Source organism: Urtica dioica, chromosome 2 (assembly GCF_054948205.1).
Source record: "Urtica dioica subsp. dioica isolate 48M chromosome 2, U.dioica_male_clone48M_v1_H2, whole genome shotgun sequence".
NCBI lineage: Eukaryota > Viridiplantae > Streptophyta > Magnoliopsida > Rosales > Urticaceae > Urtica > Urtica dioica.
The window spans coordinates 34,862,224-34,885,613 of record NC_142757.1 but is presented as its reverse complement, the minus strand read 5'-3'; the positions used below and the strand labels follow the sequence as shown (position 1 = coordinate 34,885,613).

The 23,390-nt window shown below is 40.1% G+C and overlaps 2 protein-coding genes across 2 annotated transcripts; both read left to right on the top strand.

The window, feature by feature from the left end:
- The first annotated feature begins 1,000 nt into the window (after positions 1 to 1,000).
- LOC149404541 (uncharacterized) lies at positions 1,001 to 3,292 on the top strand. The gene is made up of 4 exons (XM_089607570.1): positions 1,001 to 1,241; positions 1,356 to 2,157; positions 2,275 to 2,331; positions 3,202 to 3,292. The coding sequence occupies exons 1-4, from the start codon at positions 1,001 to 1,003 to the stop codon at positions 3,290 to 3,292; spliced, it is 1,191 nt and encodes a 396-aa protein (XP_089463696.1).
- Positions 3,293 to 8,771: 5,479 nt separating this feature from the next.
- On the top strand, positions 8,772 to 19,113 carry LOC149404540 (uncharacterized). The gene is made up of 6 exons (XM_089607569.1): positions 8,772 to 8,793; positions 17,402 to 17,487; positions 17,557 to 17,649; positions 17,715 to 17,816; positions 17,899 to 18,406; positions 19,037 to 19,113. Exons 1-6 carry the CDS (start codon positions 8,772 to 8,774, stop codon positions 19,111 to 19,113), a joined length of 888 nt encoding a protein of 295 aa, XP_089463695.1.
- Positions 19,114 to 23,390: the final 4,277 nt, after the last annotated feature.

The following is a 23,390-nucleotide window of genomic DNA, read 5'->3' as shown; positions in this document are numbered from 1 at the left end:
AATAGGGGTAGATATCGTAAAATAATCGATTACGAGATGGAATGTCTCATTCCACTGGGTATGCTAAGTAATGTTGATTACCTCAAATCAAGGTAATGATTATTCCATGGAATAATAATTCCATTAAATAAAAATAAACCAAACATAAGAATGGTAAGTTTTATGAATTCATTCCATTCCATTCCCACATTTTGTTCCCAACCAAACATGCCCTTAAAAGTTTTGGTTCTAATAATAATAACATAAACTAGAACTTTCCCAACTCAGTAAACAGCATAACATTATATATATATAGTCTCTTCCTCCAGACTGAATTTAAAATAATATGTATAGATAAAAAGAAAAAGATTCCGCTTCTGCTCCTCCTCCTGCTCCGGCTTCGTACTCTATGAAACCATTATAATGACATTTTGTAACATATCATCACTAGTTAACAGGGTGCTCAATATGCACAGGGAGAAAATAATGCCCAAAAAAGACTACTTCATAAAAAAATTAAAAAAAAATCCAGACTTTGAATTGTTGTCAATACCAGGGCCGTTTTGGAATCTTCTTGGTAGCAAAGCTCAGTGGCGATGTGCCACAGAAGGAGGCCCTCGTCATAAGCCACATCATTAATATAGGGTGCGAGTTATTGGAATTGAGGCATTGCATTTGTAATTAGTTAAGTGTATTAAGTTTAGCTTATTTCTTAAGTTAGCTTAGCTTTTCCCTTTTTACCCTTACTAATGAACCGTTAGTAGGGTCCTTTTAGTCTTTTGTTATCGGCCAGATGTTTGACCTCGTTTATATACTCTGTATTCTTTTCTTTGAATGTTAATGAAGTTCAGATTCACTTTTCTCAATTCGAGCTTTATTCATCTTCTTCTTTGAAACTCTCTCTAGGGTTTCGATCGTATTATGGTATCAGAGCGATTCTCCGCGAATCAATCCTGATCGGAACTCTGTGATAACCTAAATCTCTTCTTCTCCATCTCTCCTCTTTCATCCTTTCGGTAAAATGTCGGCCGATGAAACCTTGACCGGAGATCTCTCGTCGAGTGGAGTTACATCTCGGAAAACCTCGATCGACGATGTCGTTGATCCTTTCTTCTTGCATCACACTGATTCACCAGGAATGGTCTTGGTTACACATCAAATGAATGGCGAGAACTACCAATCTTGGAGCCGATCGATGAGGATGGCTCTCCAAATCAAGAACAAGCTAGGGTTCATTGATGGATCAATTTCGAAGCCTGACGGTTCTAATCTCAATCATCTGAATTCCTAGATGCGCAATAACAACATTCTCATCGCGTGGATTCTTAATTCCCGCTCTAAAGAAATTGCCTCTTGTGTTACCTATGGCGACTCAGCCATGGACATCTGGAAGGATCTTCAGGAGAGGTACGAGCAGAGCAACGGCCCTAGAATCTTCGAACTCAGGCGAGAAATTATGAGTCTCACGCAGGATCAGATGACTGTTGGTGTTTACTACACAAAGCTCAAGATTCTTTGGGAAGAATTGAGCAATTACAAACGACCGTGTACCTGCACATGTGGAGGATCAAAGGAATTGGTCAATTTCATCAATGGAGAATATGTCATGAAATTTCTCATGGGGCTGAATGACGCTTTCAACACCGTTCGTGGCCAAATCCTACTCATGGATCCTCTTCCACATATCAACAAGGTTTTCTCTATGGTGTGCCAAGATGAGAAGCAACGATCCGTGAGTTCTGACAATTATGCACCAGAACAATCAAATCCAATGGCAATGGCGATCAATGATCAAAGGAAATCCAACAAGAGAGATCGGCTCGTGTGCACACACTGCAAGATGACAGTGCACACTATTGACAAGTGCTACAAACTCCATGGATTCCCGCCTGGTTACAATCCAAAGCCAAGAAATCAGGCTAATCTGGCAGAAGGAACTCTCAACGTTCAAGAAGACAAACCAGAGATCAAGACCAACTCTACACAGAATTTGACCAATGACCAGATTCATCAGATCATCAGCATGCTCTGCAATCAGCTCATGAGTCCAATGAATCCTGAAGGTCATACCAACATCAACCTGACATCTGCCAACCCCGGTTTATGCTGTTTAAATACAGATTCAGGTTGTGTCTCTAATTTTAGCACTCGTTGGATTCTTGATTCTGGAGCCTCAAGGCATATTTGCAATAACAAATCTCTTTTCCATGACATGAAGAAGTTATATAACTCTACTGTTACCTTACCTAACCACTCAGTTATACCGGTTTTTTATTGTGGTGATATCTTCATTAGCAAAGATCTTGTGCTCAAGAATGCCTTATCTCTTCATGACTTTAAATTCAATTTAATGTCAGTACATTGCTTGACACATAATCCATCTATTATTGTTTCCTTTACACAAGATTGTGCTGATATACATGATATGAAGAATGGGAAGATGATTGGCAATGGTAGAGCACAAGATGGGCTATATGTGGTTACAAAAGAATCTTCATGTCCTATCAATGTCATATCTGCACACATATGGCACCACAGGCTTGGCCACTTGTCTTTTAAGCGTCTAGAGTCTATTAAACATAAACTGTCTTACATTCCTAGCAATAAGATTGATCTTTGTTACATATGTCCCCTTGCTAAACAAAGGAGATTTCCTTTTCAGAATAACAATAGATTGTCTGAAAGCATCTTTGATCTTGTCCATTGTGATATTTGGGGAGCGTACTCAGTCACTTCGTATAATGGTTTTCGTTTTTTCCTTACCCTTGTTGATGATTGTAGCAGATTTTGTTGGATTTATCTCATGAAAAATAAGGCTGATGTTCACAAGATCATTCCTCGTTTTTTCTCTATGATCACTAACCATTTCTCTTGTTCTATCAAGCACTTCAGATCTGATAACGCCAAAGATCTCATATTTTCTGATTTCTTCTCTAAAATGGGGATTCTACATCAATTTTCATGTGTTGAAACTCCACAACAAAATTCTGTTGTGGAGAGGAAACATCAGCACTTATTAATGTAGCTTGATCTCTATATTTTCAATCTCAAATTCCTATTGCCTATTGGTTTGATTGTGTCATGACAGCGGTGTATCTCATTAATAGAACACCTACCCCTCTTTTATCTCATAAATGTCCTTATGAAGTTTTGTTCAAAAAGGAAGTTGATTACAATTTTTTGAGAGTTTTTGGATGCCTAACCTTTGCTTCTACTTTACAGGCTCATCGTACTAAGTTCCAACCAAGGGCAAGGAAGTGTGTCTTCATTGGATACACACCCGGTGTTAAGGGATACAAATTACTTGACTTGACCACTCGGGATATTTTTATATCTCGAGATGTGGTTTTTCATGAAAATATTTTTCCTTTCCACAATATTAAATCTGACTTTGCCCCTATTGATCCTTTCCCATACATCGTTTTTCCTTTGCCTGATCTTCATTTGTCAGTTACTATGTCAGCAAATCGTATTCAGGATACTAGAGATGAGTCTCTCACAAGTAATGATAGAGCTCCCAACACAAGCATGGATTTAGAAACTACAAATCAACAATCCACTTCTATTGAGGCTGCAACTAATAGACCTGTTGATGCTATCATGCCTTTCAGGCGTTCAAACAGGCCAAGAGCACCTCCAACACGACTAAGTGACTACCATTGCAACGTTACATGTGCAAAATCAGGTGTTAAAGCTCCATCTTCACATAACATTTCTAGGTATTGTGCATATCAAAATTTGTCTGCCAATTTTCAAAGTTTTGTTATGTCTGTTTCTAGTCATTACCAGCCTCAATATTACCATCAAGCATGTCAACATGCTAATTGGAGAGAAGCAATGAGAACAGAACTTGAAGCTATGGAAGAAAATAGAACTTGGTTTATTGTTGATCTGCCAAGTGGTAAAAAGCCTATTGGTTGCAGATGGGTTTTTACAAACAAGTTTAATGCAGATGGCTCCCTTGCTCGTAACAAAGCACGTTTAGTGGCAAAGGGTTATAACCAGGTAGAAGGAGTAGATTTTGTCGACACCTTTTCTCCGGTTGCAAAGTTAACCACTGTCAAAGTTTTATTGGCTTTATCTGCTTCACATAATTGGTTCCTTGCACAATTAGACATAAATAATGCCTTTCTAAATGGAGAATTGCTTGAAGAAGTCTATATGGATCTACCTTTAGGGTATGATAGACAGGGGGAGGAAGGAAAAGGATCTGCCAAAAAAGTCTGTAACCTTCATAAGTCAATATATGGACTTAAGCAAGCTTCGAGGCAGTGGAATATCACCTGCACGGAGGCCATCATTTCCTTTGGTTTCACTCAATCCAGGTGTGATTATTCCTTATTTACACGTGGATCTAAGGACAACTTGGTTCTTGTACTGTTATATGTTGATGATATCAGTATTGCAGGACCAAGTGTTGTTGCCATAGATGAGACCAAAGCTTTCTTACATTCAAGATTTAAACTGAGGGACTTAGGACCTCTTAAGTTTTTTCTTGGAATGGAAATTGCTAAGTCAGGTCTTGGTATTGTGTTGAGTCAACGCCAGTATGCTTTACAAATTTTGGATGATTATGGTTTTCTAGATTCTAAGCCTGTCTCTACTCCTATGAACCCATGAATTTCTTTGAACTCAGAAGAGGGTGTCTTATTAGATGATATTACTCATTATAGGAGTTTGATTGGAAGGCTTTTATATCTGACTATCTCGAGACCTGATATCACTTTCTCTGTGAATGCTTTGAGTCAATATTTACAGGCTCCACGTGATTTGCACTTACAGGCTGTGCATAATCTTTTAAGATACATTAAGGGAAGTCCAGGACAAGGTTTGTTGTTTCCTGCCAAGTCATCTACATAGCTCAGAGGATTCTCCTATGCTGATTGGGGTGGATGCTTGGATACAAGAAGATCGGTGTCTGGATATTGCATGTTCATAGGAGAATCTTTGGTTGTGTGGAAGTCTAAGAAGTAAAGCACGGTTTCCAGGTCTTCAGCAGAAGCAGAGTACAGGGCCTTGGCGGCGGTGACTAGTGAGCTTGTGTGGTTGCAACAACTGTTAAAAGATTTTCAGGTCACAATGACTAGTCCAACAATTTTGTTTTGCGACAACCAAGAAGCTGTGTATATTGCTTCGAACCCTGCATTTCATGAAAGGACAAAACATATAGAGATCGATCTTTATTTTGTCCGGGATCATGTGCAGCGGGGTACTCTAAAGCTTTTACCAGTTCGTTCTCAACACCAATTGGCTGATATATTTACAAAGCCTCTTCCAGCTCCGACATTGAGGTCTTTTATGTCCAAGCTGACTCTCAAGAACATATATCGTCCAACTTGAGGGGGAGTATTGGAATTGAGACATTGCATTTGTAATTAGTTAACTGGTATATTAAGTTTAGCTTATTTCTGAAGTTAGCTTAGCTTTTTTCCTTTTTACCCTTACTAATGAACCGTTAGTATGGTCCTTTTAGTCTTTTGTTATCGGCTCTAGGGTTTCGATCGTATTACGAGTCTCTTGGCGTCACATCCTAGCCACTTCCCCTCCTCGAGGACGTACGTCCCTTTCGCCTCAAATATCTGCATTATGGTCTCGAGATCCTCCGCCTCGCTGGCCTTGCCCTTGATCTCCTCGTACACGAAGCTCCACATCCTGTCGGAAAATTTGGTGGCCTTGGCGTAATTCCACTCGTCCACAACATTTCTCACTCCCAAGTAGTCGATAGCCTGGTCAATCATCCATTGCACCTTCTTCGTTAGAGTCTTGTACACGTGCTTGGCCGCGTGGTATGAGGAGACTATGAACTTGGTATCCAAAGCAGTATCTCCTCGGGAATAGAAATCCGGGTTTTCCTTCAGGCAGTACGTAATGAGATTGTACCCCAAGACAGTCTCCGACCAGCGACGATACATTAACTTCCTTAATACACCGCCAAAACAAGATCTCTTTTCGCCATTCCCTTTGGGGATCCAGCTGAGTCTATGAGCCTCAAGAAGCCCGTGAATAGTTTCTCCAAAAACGTGTCCCGTTTCTTGAGGTACTTCTGGAGACTCACGACCGTCCAGTCCAAAAAGATTACCATGAACATGGCTATCACATCGAGGGCTATCGCCCCATAGAGAAACAAGTAGGTCGCCCACACGTCAAAAGGCTCGTACCCGTCCTTGTCGAGTTTGGAGAAGATCGCCAGCGTGGCGATCACCGTGGCATAGGCGATGGACCGGAAAACGTAGCCGACTGAGGTGTGGACCACGACAACTTTAGTGAACAAGGCTTCATACATGAAGTTTAGCTCTACCTCCAAAACCCTAAAGGCCACCACGGGGTCCCTGAGCATAAAGGTACGGTTTCGGTTCATTTCTCATTTTTTAACTATATTTTACAGAATAAAATTACAAATTTATAGCTAAATATTTAAGCTGCATAAAACTTTTCAATTACGTTATAGCAACTTTTGATTAGTAATTAAAAATTACCCAATCAATAATATGGTTAGGATAAAAAATTAGCCAATTTGATTTGATGATGTGCCAGTTTAGTTAATAATAAGAGCTAATTTTTAATTATTAGCCAAACTATTTCTTGAGAAGGCTACGGAAACAAAGCAGAAAGGTTCTATTTTTAAATCATGCTGTTTCAATTCCTACTATTTTTAAATGTTCAATTATATATATAGTCATATTTACACTTTTAGACTATTTAACAAATTTTAATAAATATTTGGTAAATAATCATGTTCACGTATTTACACCCGTAAATTGACTAAAATACCCCATTTTATTTACACATTGAGCGGGAAATAAAATGAGGTATTTTAGTCAATTTAAGGGTGTAAATACGTAGACGTGGCTATTTACTAAATATTTACTAAAAGTTGACTAAATAGTAATTTAAAAGTGTAAATATGACTAATTTGCTAATTACTTTATTTTTAAAGTAGCCAATCAAATGTGAATCCCAAAATTCAGCATACCGGCGCAGGAAGAACTCGTGGCTCTCGTTCCGCTCGCTGAAACTGAAGAGCCTATCGACAATGAGGCCGCGGAAGACAAGGTAGTAATAGTATGCGTAGTTGACGATGTCGATCTCTTTGAGCTCTGGGATCTGGACGTCAATGGAAAAGGCCTCGAGGTCCTTGATGGGCTCGGGGGTCATATCAATGCGGGTCGGGAGCCTTGCGGCCTTCTTAGGAGTACTCCTCCATGAGTTTGGCATAATTTGGGCCTGGGTCGGGGTTCTGGAGGAGAGAATCGCGAAAGCTATTAAGGCTAGCTAGGTATAGAGATCATGTCCGCTCGGTGTACTTTATTATCCCGGCCATGCATGATCATCAGAGTTGTCGGGATCACAAGCTCGTTGTCCGGGATCGTTTGGATGAACACGTACACCGTCGCTAGAACCTAACATATTATTATTATTATTATTATTATTATTATTATGCTTGATTAAATTTTCTATTTATACATAAGAGCATCTCCGCTGCCACTTAGCTAGATAGAAGTTAGCCATCTATGCATCCAATGCTAAATTAGTTAAGCATGTTATGGTACGGTATATATAGTAAGTGCGTGGAGAATGAAAACCTGAGTGATGAGGCCAAACAAGTGCCTGATCCATAGTGCATTATCCTCCATTCAAATTGCTTCAAAATGTTTCTCCATTTTCGATACTTGCGAGTTGTGTAAATTATGTAGTTTATGCTTAAACATGGACGTCGGTATCGAAAGGGGACATAATTTATGGTCTTTGAACCTTTCGATTTCGTAAAAAGAACTGGAAGTGACTGCGGTACCTGGAAGCGCATGCTTATGGTGATTATTGTACCGTTAAGGTTTTCTGATTTCTTAGAAAAATATTGGGCCATTTGATTTATCTCGATGGGCCCAAATTCAATATCTTGCAAGACATAGAGGTCGTGAATGTTGCTGGTGTATGAGCCACGCGGCATAATTATTTTTTTTGGAACTAAAATTTTCCACTTTTTCGCTTCAAGCATAATAAATGCCCATATTTATTCATACTTCGCCAAGATTATACAAAAATGGTCCTCTCTCTCTCTCTCTCTCTCTCTCTCTATATATATATATATATATATAGAGAGAGAGAGAGAGAGAGGGAGAGAGAGAGAGAGAGAGAGAGAGAGAGAGAGAGAGAGAGAGAGAGAAAGAGAGAGCGTGTGTGTGTCTAAGCGCTGTCTGAACGTATTTATTAGAGTAAAAATTCATACATCACAGGAAGGCCTTGATGATGTCGCTCTTGTGCTTCTCGAAGAAATGGTGATTGTCTGAGCCCGAATCGTTCTGCCAGCTCGAGATGTGGCCCACCGCGAAGTTGGCGGCCCAGTCCGCCAGCAAGTACGCCGTCCACAGAAGGTATAAGATCGGCTTAGCCGGGGCCACAAATATCAGAAATGTCTGCAGCCCCAGGCTGAACAGAATTATGCTCCTTATGTTCCACTCTTTCCATAGCTCTTTCACGCTCGGTGGGAGTTCAGCCACCATCTCTCTCTCTCTCTCTCTCTCTCTCTCTCTCTCTCTCTCTCTCTCTCTCTCTCTCTCTCTCTCTCTCTCTCTCTCTCTCTGTAATGTGGGCTAGTAAAATGCATTCTGGAATAATTTATATTTCACCCTTTTATAGATGCCAAGTGACATGTTTGCACGCAGGGATAAAGAACACGTGATGTACCGAAACCAATAGATTTATTAAATAATTAGCAAATTAGTAATATTTACACTTTTAAATTGCTATATAATCAATTTTAGTAAATAGCCATAAATGATGATGGGAAGAATATGGATGATCTACAATTCCCAAGTTTGCTCTTCTAATTTCGTAAATAACTTATAATAAATATATATTTGATAAATATTACCTTATGACTATTTATCAAATATTTACTAAAAATGGTTAAATAGCAAATTGTAAATATGATTATATATTATATACATTTCACAGGTCAATAAATTATTGAATTACGTTGTAATTATGTATTATATATATATATATATATATATATATATATATATATATATCTTGTCGTTAGATTTAATATTCATTATACGTGTACAACATGTAAGGATTAAGCGCTATAATTTTACGTGAAAACACTATAATCTCGTAGTTGCTAACTTCTAAATTGATTTAAGTAAATTAAAATAATAATAAAAAAAGGTACACTCAACGTAGTTTAGTAGTTGAGAAGTTTCCACAATGGAGAAAACACATGTATTAATAATGAGATCTAAGTTGCGTTGCGAATAAACATCTTTCGAATGGAAAAACCGTTAAAAAGTAAAAAAAAAAAATAGAGAAAAAGTGACAGTGCAAGTACTTCTTTAATCACCGGTCTTTCCACTTGTGTCCAAAAAAGTGATAAAGACAGAGTTTATCATCGTAGAAATACAATATATCAAGATTGAGTTGAGTGAAATACAGTGAAAATAAAAATAAAGTGAAAGAAGTACAATCATAGCTTTCACTGAAAGAAACCTGGTCATCTCATATTCCTATCGTGTTGGAGATAAAAACCTTGTACACATATTCTATCCTTTTTTTTCGAGAAACACATATTTTATCTTAATGGATAATATTTTACATTTATTATTCTTTTTGTCTTCTACATTGTCAAAAGTACTAATTAGTGTTGTTAGGGTGATGTTGGGTCATTTAAACGAAAAAAGAAAAAAACAAAAACAAAAACAAAAACAAAAAACTTATGCCAAATGTCACGCATTCTGCAACATGTTGTGACATCTTGCTGACTACACTCACTGCCACAAATTAACGGCATCCAAAAATCACTTAAGTTAATCAACGGCACTTCAATTTTTTTTTTTTTTGCTTGGTGATGTTTTCATAAGTGTTGTGTATTGTTGGACACGCGTGATTTTGTAGAAGAAAAATTAGACAACACTCAATAATTGAACGTCGTCTAAAATATTACACGTCACTCAATATGAGTTGTTTACATCATAATGACTTTATTAATTCGAGCCATTACTTCAAGCTTGTCGTTCAAGTTTGACCTTCGCGAGATTCTCTTGAGCCAAGATATATGAGCCTAAACTAATTAAGTTTCTTTGATTCATTCTCTACGGTCAATTTTTTTACTGGTCGGGCGGGATGGGTCTGACCCAATTGGACTTTCTTGGTGATCTAAACTAGTATATTATCTAGTCAAATATTGGAGGAAGTCTTAAACTAACAATAATCACATTTCAAATGTTAAATTTATCTAAATTTACTTCGCATCATTATTTTTGATCTATGTCATTAATTCCCTTATCAATAATTTAAACCAAGGATCAAAATATCGTTACTATTACCGTTTCGAGACTCAGATTTTGCTGATATCCGGTGGTAAGCCAGTAATTTACCTTGAAATACAGAAAATGAAAGGATAAAATGTACCATTAAAGATACCGTTACAGTCGTGGAATACCGTCTAATACTGTATTTATCGAGAGGAATGAAGTGAACAAATATTTAAAAAAAACATTCATACATAACATAAGATAAAAATAGAAAAAATCTACACTAAAAGTTTAACAAAAATCCAACACAAACCTAATTAATAGTTCAATACAAAGTACAAAATCAAAATAATGAAGTAAGAAACTAAGAATTTGAACTAAATCATCCAAACTAACAATAAATTCCATGAAAACACTAAATATCATCAGATTTTCATAATTGTCGATATTTGACCAATTATAGATAAGTTTCCATCGGAATGCAGTGAGAATTTGTCTAAAGACTGCCAGAAAGTGGAAGGATTCCCTTAATAATGTCGGAACGAAGGAAAGTCGAAGGATTCCTTTCTGAGTTTCCTTCGAATCCAAAGAAAATTTCGGTTTTGTACATACCAGTGCCGAAACTCTAAAAAAAGAATTCTAGTCCAAAATCCTCAAAATTTAAATCCTTGATTCAAACTTATTCTAGAATAAGAAATCCGGATGGTACAAACATAATCTTGACATATTACTGATGAATCTTACTGACTATAGATAGGCATAAAATTGTTCTCACCACTCGTGTCTTCCTAAAAAGGGTACTAAGTCAGATCAAGAGGATGTGGATGTCTATCATATGTTACAAAAATCCAATAGAGCTGCTTGCTACTATTTCCCTGCGTAAATCACCAATGTGTTGTAGCAAGAACTCTGAGACTTTGACACTACCATTGATTAAACGGAACCAAAAAGTCACGTTTATGACAGTATGCTTGAACCAAAAGGAGATATTATCTTAAAGAGCCTTCTTAAATCTTTGATGGGTTGATATTAAACTTTTTCGTCCACAAGCTAGCTAAGTTATACAATAATTAAACCATGAAAATAATCGAAAACTACAATAAGACTTCTCGTAACCGATGCTATACTCCTAGGAAACACTATCATCACCAATTCAACAAAAGGGTACATGTACTCGAATCTAACACATCTATAGCAAGAGGTAACTTATTACTGAAAACACGCATTTTTAGCCCTACACAAATGTTTAATATAATTTTTCGTAGCCAATTATTTGAATTGCAATCACTACTACAAATTAACATATTGGGTGCGGAAGGGTATTAGGTGCGACATGTCGCACCTAAATGTCGCACCTAAGAACATATTAGGTGCGACATGTCGCACCTGATAGTCTTCCATGCGCCTAAAAATTTCGCTGATGTTTATGGCTATCCGGTGCGACGTTGTCGCACCTGATATGAAATTGTCGCACCGGATACTATTAGGTGCGACACCAGTCGCACCCAATGGTATTAGATGCGACATATGTCGCACCTAATGGGTTTAAAAATTTAAAACGGTCAGAAGTTCCCCCCGAATGTTTTGGGTTCTGGAATTTCACATTGGGTGCGACAGTGTCGCACCTAAAAGTCATATTAGGTGCGACACTTATGACTATTAGGTGCGACAATGTCGCACCTAATAGTTTTAGGGTATTTATATACCCGAGCGTCTTCTTCTTCGCCCAACCTCACTCTCTCACTCTCTAACTCTGTCTTCTCTCTCTCTCTCTCTCCGACGCTCGTCCCCGGCGCCACCAGCCCCGCCTCCAGCCTGACGCTCGTCCCCGGCGCCACCAGCCCCGCCTCCAGCGCCCGACGCTCGTCCCCGGCGCCACCAGCCACGCCTCCAGCCCGACGCTCGTCCCGGCGCGACCAGCCCGCCACGCCGTGAAGCTCGCCGTCCTCCAGGTACGCCTCACTCTCTCCCTCTCTCTCTCTGTCTCACTCTCTCTCCGTCAATCTCACTCTGTCTCTCTCCGACCAGGCCCGACTCTCTCTCCGACGCTCGTCCCCGGCGCGACCATCCCCGCCTCTAGCCCGCCACGCCGTGAAGCCCGCCACGCCGTGAAGCTCGCCGTCCTCCAGGTACGTCGCGCCATTCACCGTCTGGTTTTGAAATGTTTCAGCTTCGGTGGTTTCTTTGAACGTAATGGTTGTTTAAAAATTTTCTTCTTTGAAATGTTTCAGGTTCGGTGGTTTCTTTGAACGCTCGTCCCCGGCGCGACCAGCCCCGTCGCCGCAGCCCCGTCGTCTCGCAGCCCCGTCGTCGCCTCGGAAAAACGTTAGTTATTTGTAATTATTAATATTTATAGATTATTTAATATTTTTCGATTATTTCATATAGATTAATTAGTAATATATATGAAAATATAACTTTGATTAGGTGTTAACACGTTTAATTAATTAATTAATTAGTAATATGTTTAGTTAGATTAATTAGTAATATATATAAAAATAGTAACATGTTAGATTAAATGATAATATAACTTTGATAAAATAGTAGCATATTGTAATAGTCAATTTTTTTTAATAATGTGTAACATGTTAGATTAGATTATTAATTAAGTTAAAAGTAATATATTAAATTAATTAGTAACGTGGTTAGTGTAATTTAATGTTTAAGTTGATTTGTTTAAGTTGATTGCAATTTGTTGAAAATTTGGTTAATAAGATAGTCTTGGTTGGTTATATATGTGTTTTTGTTTTAATTGCAGATTTTGGTTAGTCAATATTTTAGGGGAAACTCTGCCGAATTTTCGGTAGAATAAAACGTATTTCTCAAGAAAATTAACTCTTTTGATAATATATTTTAACGAATTAACTAATTTGTCGAAATTGGTTAACTCGTTAATGAAATCAGTAGTGAATTTGTATATATTAACGAATTCTAACCACTTTTCAAAATTAATACATGTCAATCACAATTTCTCTTTCATTCTTACAAATTCGCTCTCGAATCTTTCAAATATTAACGATCCACTATCAATTTCCTAACAATTCATCACTCTCAATTTCATAATAATTCACTCTAAATTTCAAATATTAACGATTCACTCTCAATTTTACCTCTCAATTTCCTAATAATTCAATCCTACAAAATGAATTCTAACGATTCAGTTTTATCCCCCAATTTCCTGTCTCATTCAGAAGAATGTCAAATCCAAGTAGGGACTGGATTACCGAGAACAATCGGTTGAGTTTGCAATATAAAACAGGGGTTAACGAGTTTATCCGCGTTGCAAGCAGACTCCCGAACGAAAACGGTCATTATCGTTGTCCTTGTAAGTCTTTCAATAACGTGAGATGTCTGGACATCGGGGTCGTAAAGAATCACCTTTTGAACAAGGGGTTTACTCCGGGATACACCGAATGGTATCATCACGGCGAACGTCGAATGATAGAAGCTGCCAACGAGACTAACCAAAGAGGAGTCGGTGGATTGCACGATGCTCTCCATGATATAATGGATCACGAGGACTTCGACGATTTTACGGATCCGACTCCGAGTGAAGTGCGTGCAGATGAGCAAGTGGAAGATTTGTTCGCTGAGTTGGAAGCAGAATTGTACCCTGGGTGCAAAGAGTTTTCGTCTTTGTCGTTCTTGGTTTCGTTGATGCACATCAAAGTCACGAACCATTGGACGAATAAGTCGTTTACAGAATTGTTGCAGCTCTTGAGGAAGTCTCACCCAATTGGTAATCGAATTCCGGAAAAACACTACGAGGCAAAGGCGAAGCTGAAGCGTTTCGGCATGGGATACGATATGATTGACGCGTGCATCAACAATTGTGTGTTATTTCGAAAAGATCTCGAGAAAGCTGAAGTGTGCCCAATTTGCAATGAGAGCAGATGGAAGCCAACGGGGAAGAATGTATCACAAAAGATATTACGATACTTTCCCTTGAAAGATCGATTGAAGCGATTGTACGCTTCTCGACACACGTCGCTTGAGATGCAGTGGCATGAACGAGATCGCGTCAAAGAAGAAGGCGTTTTGCGACATCCGGCAGATAGTTCGACGTGGAAGAATCTAGATGAGAGACACCCAAATTTCGCTGCAGAGCCTCGTAACGTACGTCTGGGACTAGCTTCTGATGGGTTCAACCCGTTTGGGGAAATGAGTCTAGCGTATAGTATGTGGCCCGTGGTACTAACTGCGTACAACTTGCCACCTTGGTTGTGCATGAAAAAAGAGTACTTGATGCTAACGCTTTTGATACCTGGACCGAGCTCACCTGGAAAAGACATGGACGTATTTTTAGAACCACTAGTTGAAGAGCTGAAAGAATTGTGGGATAATGGATTCCAAGTGCGAGACGGGGCGAACGATGAAGTGTTTCGGTTGCGTGCCGCGCTTCTATGGACGATAAACGACTTTCCGGCTCGATCGTATTTGTCGGGATGGAGTGGCCAAGGGTATCTTGCTTGCCCCACGTGCAACATTGAGACGCCATCTATGAAAATCAGAAACAGGATTGTCTACTATGACCATCGTCGATTCTTGCCTACGCCTCACCGATTGAGGAAAAGCACTGATCACTACGTAAATCGTCACGAGAAGCGCCTGAAACCTGTCAAGTTGACTGCGCAAGACATACTCGATCAGTTGACTAGTGTGTCTTCCACGAAAACCGGCAAGAATATCGGTAAACGAAAACGTGCTGAGTGCGAATTGAATTGGACCAAAAAGAGCATCTTTTATAAGTTGTCTTACTGGTCAGAATTGGAGTTGAAGCACAACATGGACGTCATGCATATAGAGAAGAACGTGTGCGAGAATCTTCTCGGGACGATGCTCAGCTTGGAAAAGAAGAACTACGATACGGAGAAGTCGAGATTTGACTTGATGGACTTGAAAATCAAGTCTTCTCTGCACTTGAGACAACAAAGGAATGGGTGGTACAAACCGCCAGCAGCGTACACGTTAACGCTTGAGCAGAGACACCGGTTTACCGAGTTCCTTCAATCTGTTAAATTCCCAGACGGGCTCGCTGGAAATTTGAAGAAAAATGTAACTGCTGACGGGAAACTCACAGGTTTGAAGTCGCACGATTGTCACGTGATCATGCAGAGGCTGTTGGCTGATGGTATTCGCCCTTTTGTGCCAAAACCGATACAAGAGACGATCTCAGAGCTCTGCAACTTTTTCAAGTTGATCAGTTCTAGAACCCTGAGAGTGGACGATCTCGAAAAAGCGCAAGATTCAATCATTGAGATATTGTGTAAGCTTGAGATGATATTTCCGCCAGCTTTTTTCACGATCATGGTTCACGTGACAATTCATCTACCAGATGAAGCGTTGTGTGGCGGTCCGGTGCATATGCGATGGATGTACCCAATTGAGAGATACCTTGGAACGTTAAAACAATTTGTCAGAAATAGAGCTAGACCCGAAGGCTCCATTGCGGAAGCGTACGTTGTAGAAGAGGCATTGACATTTGTTGCAAGGTATCTCGAAGATAAGAAAACTGTCGATGAAGTTCAAGTGCGGGAACTTAGTGTTTTTCGATCTGAAAACTGTGTGCCTTACGGGATGATGAAGCCGATAGTTTTAGACGACGACCAAAAAGAGAAGGCGGAGTGGTACATTTTTACCAATTGTCCAGAAATCGATCCGTATTTGATGTAAGGGATTCTTTCATTTAAATATGTACATAATCTAGCTCATTGATTTACATCTAATTACGTAATGTTAACAGTGAGCATTTGGAACTTATACAAAATAACTCTGAAGCGGGAACTGCAGATTCTGATCTCGAAGCAATGCACAGAAAAGAATTCAAAATTTGGTTTGCGAAAAAGGTAAACCGAAAGGATTCATTTGCGAAAAATTGCTACTAAAATTGCTAATGACATCATCTTAATTTGTATATTCCAGATTTATGACATGAAAGTTAGTGGTTTCGACGTGTCTGAAGAACTTTACGCGTTGTCTACGGGATCTATGCAAATTGCTCATCAGTATCCGAGTTGCTTTGTGAATGGCGTGAAGTTCATCACTCGTCGTCGTGATAACCAACGAATCACCCAGAATAGCGGTGTTTGTGTGCCCCTGAACGACTTCAACTTTTACGGTCGAATGGAAGACGTAATCGTGCTGAACTATACACATAACTGTCGTGTCGTACTGTTCAAATGCATATGGTATGGTGACAAGTACAATGCAGGACGTATAGTGCACGTTGATAAGACCACCGGAGCAACGAGTTCGTATACCGCCAAAGAGTGGTTTCCAGAAGAGCCGTTTATACTCGCGACTCAAGCGAAACAAGTGTTTTACATCCAAGATCTCGTTAAGGGTCGCGAATGGGAAATCGTTCAGGAATGCAATCAACGTGGGATATGGGACATTCCTGAAGTTGATCCGACCACTTCAGCATCGATTCCATTGACAATAGAATTGTCAAATATCGACCATCTTAATCATCGACACGAAACTGCTACGGCCGAGCTTGTTAATGTCGTTGAAGATGATGACGAAGTGGGTGAAGAAGATGAGGCGCTTGCCGTTTTTGAGGGAGACGATGTTGATGTCGATACTAACATTACATCGAGTGACAACGATGAATGACTAACACCATGTAATAACCGTAGTCGTCGAATAGTAATTACATAGTAATTAAAAATACTAACTACAATTCATTTTGCAGGATGTCTACTTCAGGTCAGGACCCATCAGGAGGAGAGCATGACCCCCCGCAGATGCCGAGGAAGAAGCGGGGACCAACGACTGGCGTCGTTTCTGCGAGAGCTCGTGTTGGGACCCCTGGAGCGAACACAGTTCGCTACGATCAGAATGCGCAGGCGTTCTACCAAGACGTCAGGGAGCAAAATCCGTTGATCGGGACGTTCCAAAACCGATTAGGAAACCTGATCAAGAGTACCATTCCAGTCGACCTCCCAGACTGGAATCATGTGCCTGCGCAGAGTGTGGCGGCTCTTATGAACTCGATTCATAACGAGTATAACTTCGTTTATGCACATCCCGAGAGTGGCGAGCTTGTGCCTGCAGATCCTATTCGCAACGAGATTGATATGGCTATCATTCGCGATGCGAAGAGGATGCGTCGTGGCCAGAAGTCGAGGTTGTCGCAGCTCTTCTTCAAAACATTTTGCGGGAGTAAGGCCTCGCTAAAAGTGAAACTCCCGATGGCTACAACCAGGAAGCCTGGTTGAAAGCAATAGAGGTGTTCGACTCGCCAGAGCATAAGGTATGAGTTGAACTTCCGATGATTATTCGAATTTCTTAAAATTAAACTTCACGTATTTATGTCTTGCAGGCGAAATCTCTCCGCAACCGGGAAAATTCGAAGATGAAGAAGACGAAGGCGAGGCAAGGCTCGCTTAGTTTTTTTGGTCATCGCTCGAGGAACGTAAGTCTCTTAAAATTAATATGTAATATATATGTGATTCATATTTTAATGTTGAAAAATTACAGCGAAGAGAAGATGGGAGTATAGGCTCGGCTTTAGCGATATGGTTAGAAAAACACCAGGACGCTAAGGGATCGTGGACGACGGACTTCGCGAAGACGCAATACGTAAGTTAATTTTTTTTATTTACTATATTTAATTACTTTATTTCTTCTTATCTTATAAGTTTTTTGTGGTTTTATTTTGAAGGATCAAGTCACCGCCCAGACGATAGATATTTTGCGGCAAGCGGAGGAGCAAAACATCGTGATCTCCCAAGAAGATGCGGAGATGTACGCGATGCGCGATGTTTTGGGAGTGCGCAGAGACTGGGAAGTCGGTTTAGGGCCTTCGATCCCAAGGTCATCGTTGGGTGTTGCCCAAACGCTAGATGGAGGCTCGTCAAGTTCGTCATCTCAGACCGATCCATTGGTTGCCGAGATGCGAGCTCAGATGGATGCCCAACAAGCCGAGCTGCAACTGATGCGGCAACAGATCGCCTTCCTCAGCCAGCAGCACAACCAGCCTCCCACGACTCCTCAACCTCCGCCTGCATCGCAACCAGGTGGGACGGATCAGCAGACGCCAGGTTCCACGCCAGGTTCCACGCCAGGTTCTATGGATTACTTGCGAGATCGTCCTTACGGAAGCGGCGGAACGAGCGGCAGCGCGTCAGGCAGCGGTGGACGAGGACGAGGAAGCGGTTCTCGAAGTTCTGGCAACTTATTCGGCAGAGGAAATTCTACTATCGATAAGTTTTATAAGAAAAAAAATAGGAATTCATTTTTTTCGTTTTTTGTAAAGAATTTGTATTTTTAATTAAGAATTCTATTTTTAGAATATTATTTCTAATTCATTTAGAATTTTGTTTAATTAATATTATTTTGTTAATTTACTTTTTTTAATTTTGTATTTTTTTTAATTAAACAAACGTATTGGGTGCAACATTGTCGCACCGAATACCATGGCGCGAAAACTTTCAGGTGCGACATGTCGCACCCGATATGCCATTACCCGCCAATTCTATAAAATTTGGCAGGAAAATAACTTGGGCATTAGGTGCGATTAGTCGCACCTGAAAATGTCGCACCTAATGGGGTACCTATTAGGTGCGACTTGTCGCACCCAATACCTTCTGCGACGGGTTATCAGGTGCGACAGTGTCGCACCTATTGTCGCACCTAATAAACCATTAGGTGCGACATTCGTCGCACCGGATAACGTCTTTTGTCCTAGTGAATAACTATTTTAAGGGTGCCAAAAATTATGATAATTTTTTTATTAGTGCCGAGCTAACGGCATGCTCTGATAGATTTCCGATAGTTCCCTGTCTTGTACATTTCTCAAGGTTGGGGGTCAAGCAACATGATCCTTCAGATACTCGAAATCCCCATTGCATTGCTCGGTCCACTCGAATTCTTTTGAGCCCCTCAAGGCGTCGAAGAAGTGTTGTGATGAAGCAACTCAGTGTCGCGATGCATCCTGCCAGTTTCTAGACTTCTTTGATATTGCAAGGTAGCCTCATATCCAGAGGATTTGTTATCTTCTCGGGGTTTACTTCGATTCCTCGCTCCTGGACGATGAAACCTAAAAATTTACATGTAGAGACACCGAAAGTGCCTTTTAAGGGGTTAAGTTTCATGTGAAATTTTATTAGGATTTCAAAGGACCTCCTTAGATCCTCGGTATGATCGCTTATTTTTCGACTTTTGACCAGTAGATTATCGATGTATGCTTCCTTCGTGACCCCGAGTAAGTCTGCGATGATTCGATTTACCAATTTTTGGTATGTGGCTCTAGCATTCTTTAGTCCGAATGGTGTTAATGTATAACACTATAATCCTCGGTCTATTATGAACGCAATATGATCCTGGTCGGGACCATAAATTAGGATATGGTTGTAACCAGAGTAGGCGTTCATGAAACGTAAGAGTTCATGTCCAGTCGTAGCGTCGACCAATTGATTTTTTCTCAGCATGAGAAAACAATCTTTAGGGCATGTCTTGTTATAAGATCGGTGAAATCTACACAAGTTCTCCATTTCCCATTAAGTTTCTTAACTAAGACGAGATTTTCTACCCAGTTCGGATATTTAATTTCTCTGGTTGACCTATTTGAGATTAATTTGTCTTCTTCTTCTTTTAAAGCAGTGTATCTTTATGTATTCAGATCTCTTCTCTTTTGTTTAATAGGTTTTTTCTCGAGATCTATATTCAGCATATGACGTGCTTGTTCGGGATCTATCCCTATCATATCGGACTGCGACAACGGAAATATATCTAAGCTATTAGACAGAAGATAAATAAGTTTATTTTGGTACCTGATTCGAGGTATTTTCCGATCCCGAGCTTCATTTTGGGTTGCACGGGATCTGGGATGATATCTTCCACCTTATTGCCAAGACCGATTGCTTCTCGGCTTGGGAGACGTGGGTCAAAATCTGAGCCAATCGTCATTATCTTGTGGATATCTTTGTCCTGGTTGTTTTTTAGACAGTCGGCGTAGCAACTTCTTGCAAGCGCCTTAGTGCCCTGCACTTCTTCGACTCCTTGATCGGTCGGAAACTTCATCTTCTGGTACTCTACGGATGAGATGGTCCCAAGTGCTTGTACAGCTGGTCTTTCGAGGATCACGTTGAACAACGATTTTCTCGAAACTACCACCCATTGGGTGTTGGTAGCTTTTGTTCTTGGATTCTCTCCCAGGGTTATGCGGATCGAGCGAATGCCTCTTTGCCTAATGGAATCACCTGTGAATGCATAGAGATTTTCTGGAGATGGATCCATGGATTCTTTCTTAAGACCCATATTGTCGAATGTTTATTCGTAAAGGACATCAACGACGCTTCCAGTACCATTAGGATTGGGTGAACGTTGTTGTTTTCGACGAGAGCTGAGATCTCCAGCGGGTCGTTGTGCGGGAACATCACCCACCAAGCATCAGGGTGTGAAGGTGATTGTCTCCGAGCTAGGCCTGATGATCTTGGTTGGCCCCTGCTCCGCTGTGAAGAGGATTTTTTGGTGCCCTGCCTAGGCTTCTCTGACGTAGTTCTTCTGGGTACTTCTCGTGTTTCCTCTTATATGTGGTCCTCCTACGATCAGAGAGATTTCCCTATACATTTCCTACTTCTGTTCATCGTACTCTATCTGGTCTGATCGGAAATTCTTCAATGACCCTCTTCGGATCACAGCTTCTATAGCATCTTTCAAATTGAAGCAGTTTGTGGTATTGTTGACCAACATCGTGGTGAAAAGCGTAGTACTTCATTTTATGATCCTGCCTGACCTCCAACAGCCTTTCCTTGGGAGTTTTACCAGAACTCGAGTTGACGAATTGTTCCATGAACTTTCGAGCCAGCTATTTTCAAGATCCTACCGAATTTGGCTTGAGATTCCTGTACCACCTTTTGGCTCAGCCTGCAAGGGTGATAGAAAATGCTCAACAAATTACATCGGGAACTGCTCCCTGCAAAAGTATCCATGATGAAACTGTGTCGAGGTGGTCTCCAGGATCAATCTTTCCATCATATGCTCGGATGCTTGGCATCCTAAAATGATCGAGTAATGTGCTCTTTCAAGGTATTTCTTAATATGAGACTCTTGTTCCACGGGCTCTTTGCCGGGTCGGTGTGAGGGTTCTTCACCTGGGACCACTACTGCACTTCACAGCTTGACATTCTATGACCGGATCTTTTCTTCCAATTCCATGTTGCTGGCTTCCAGAGCTAAGAGACGCTCTTCCATCTCTTTGAACTGTTATGCTAGACTAGGACGAGGAAGCTACTCAGCGAGTTCCTCTGCCGTGAGTGGCAAGGTGCGGTCGTGGTGCTCTATCTGAGGATCGAAACCATTGGTGGTGTTGTTTTCGGTTGGAATTGATGAGCTAGCCATTATTCTTCAACGCTATTCCTTCCTTCTAGTGCCAAACTGTTGACCGGTAAAATTAGTACAATAATTATCTCACGATGTGCAACTTAGTACCGAGAACGCAGTCCCGAGAACTCCAAGTAACTAGGCAAGACTTTCTCTAAGTACAGACTAATCTAGTAAAAGAGAGTAAGTAAATTAGGGTGATGAACGATATATCAAGCTTTGGGATTATGCTTTGTGTGTCAAAAAATCAATTGTCCCTCGTTCGATGTTCTTCTCTTCTATTTATAAATATTTTGAGTCCAAGGACGTGTTGAGTTATGAGGCCGTATTAGGTTGGATGATCAATCCCAAGTCTTTGATGGTTATTAAGTTGCTGCCAGTTCTACGTGAGTATTGGGCGGTTATTCCTCGTTTGTTCGGTCTAAACCGTCGAGGTGAGCATTTTGCTTTTGATTTTATATGGGTTTGCTTTGTTTTGACTAGTCTTTGATCTACCATCTTCTCTTCTCTTCGAAGTTCTGCTTGATAGGATTCGTTATTGACTTATGAACGGGTCGTTCTTTAACCTTCAAGAGTTCTCGGGCTTATTTGACTAAAATTCAGTGATGGATATCTTATGTTCTCAGACCGTTAGAGTACCTTCTCGGACTGTGCAAATCATATGAGTAACAGTAACCAAAGCTCAATCCTTTATTCTACTAAAAGAATTATCGATATATATAAAAAAAAAAATCATCTTTCAGTTACCAAGTATATTTTTTGTATTATATTTTGTAAAAATAATATTCTAGATATAAATTGAGTAAGAGTTAGTAGTTTGAATTTCTAAAGTTTTATAATTTTCATTTTATGCACAATTCACTTCTAGATTAATCTTATGTAATTTAAGATATTTTTTTAAATAAACCTAAATATGAGTAACTATAATTTTATTTTCAGCATATTAAAATCCTTATTTATATTATTTTTAACATAAATATTACTGTATTTATAGTTTAGTTTTTTCTACGGTTGCGAAATGATAATTGTTGACATGAAAGATCACCTCAAAGCAGTCTCGACTATTCGTGACGAAAATTGAGTCGATTTAGATTTATAGAGATGGGCTTCAGAATTCCGTAACGAGATTTAATCCAATTCCGAAATAATGAAATATTATAAACGACAGAGTTCAAACGAATTAAAGGTTGGGTCTAGGCTTTATAATTGAATATTTAACGATGAACAATGGGTAAACAATTGAGAACCTATAAAACAAAAGGCTCAAAGATACAGCGAGAATGACAGAAAGTATAGGCTGGGTGTAACGTATGTGAATGTGGTCCATGGTCGTGTTTTTATAGCTACATGAGGCGGTTGGCAAGCTCCGGTCTTTTACGGCCACGTCGTGCGTCGAAACGGGCTCCATCAATCTCCTGTGAACCACATGTCGCCTTTGATCTAGGTGGATGAAACGGTTGAGAAGTTTGGTGTGCAAGCTGACCTTCGCGAAGGTGAACATGCGGATACGGATCGAGCTGGCCTTCGCCACGACCAACTCTTCCAATTTGATCATTATTCGGGACCTCGGACTGTGCGTATGCAACGTCTTTAATGGATTAATTTCATGGACTTGGGCCAAATTGCTTTCAATTTCAGCCCAAACAATTGCATGTAAATGGAAGACAAAGTCCAACATCAACAATAACTATTATCAATTGCGCTCCAAGGGTAGAACCCCCTTCCCGAGGGTCGTATGGAGCAAAGCTCCCTAGACGAAAATAATATTGTAAGGGTTTTATTAGTTTATGGTATTTTGGGAATTTCAGATCTTTCTATTAGCCCTAATAT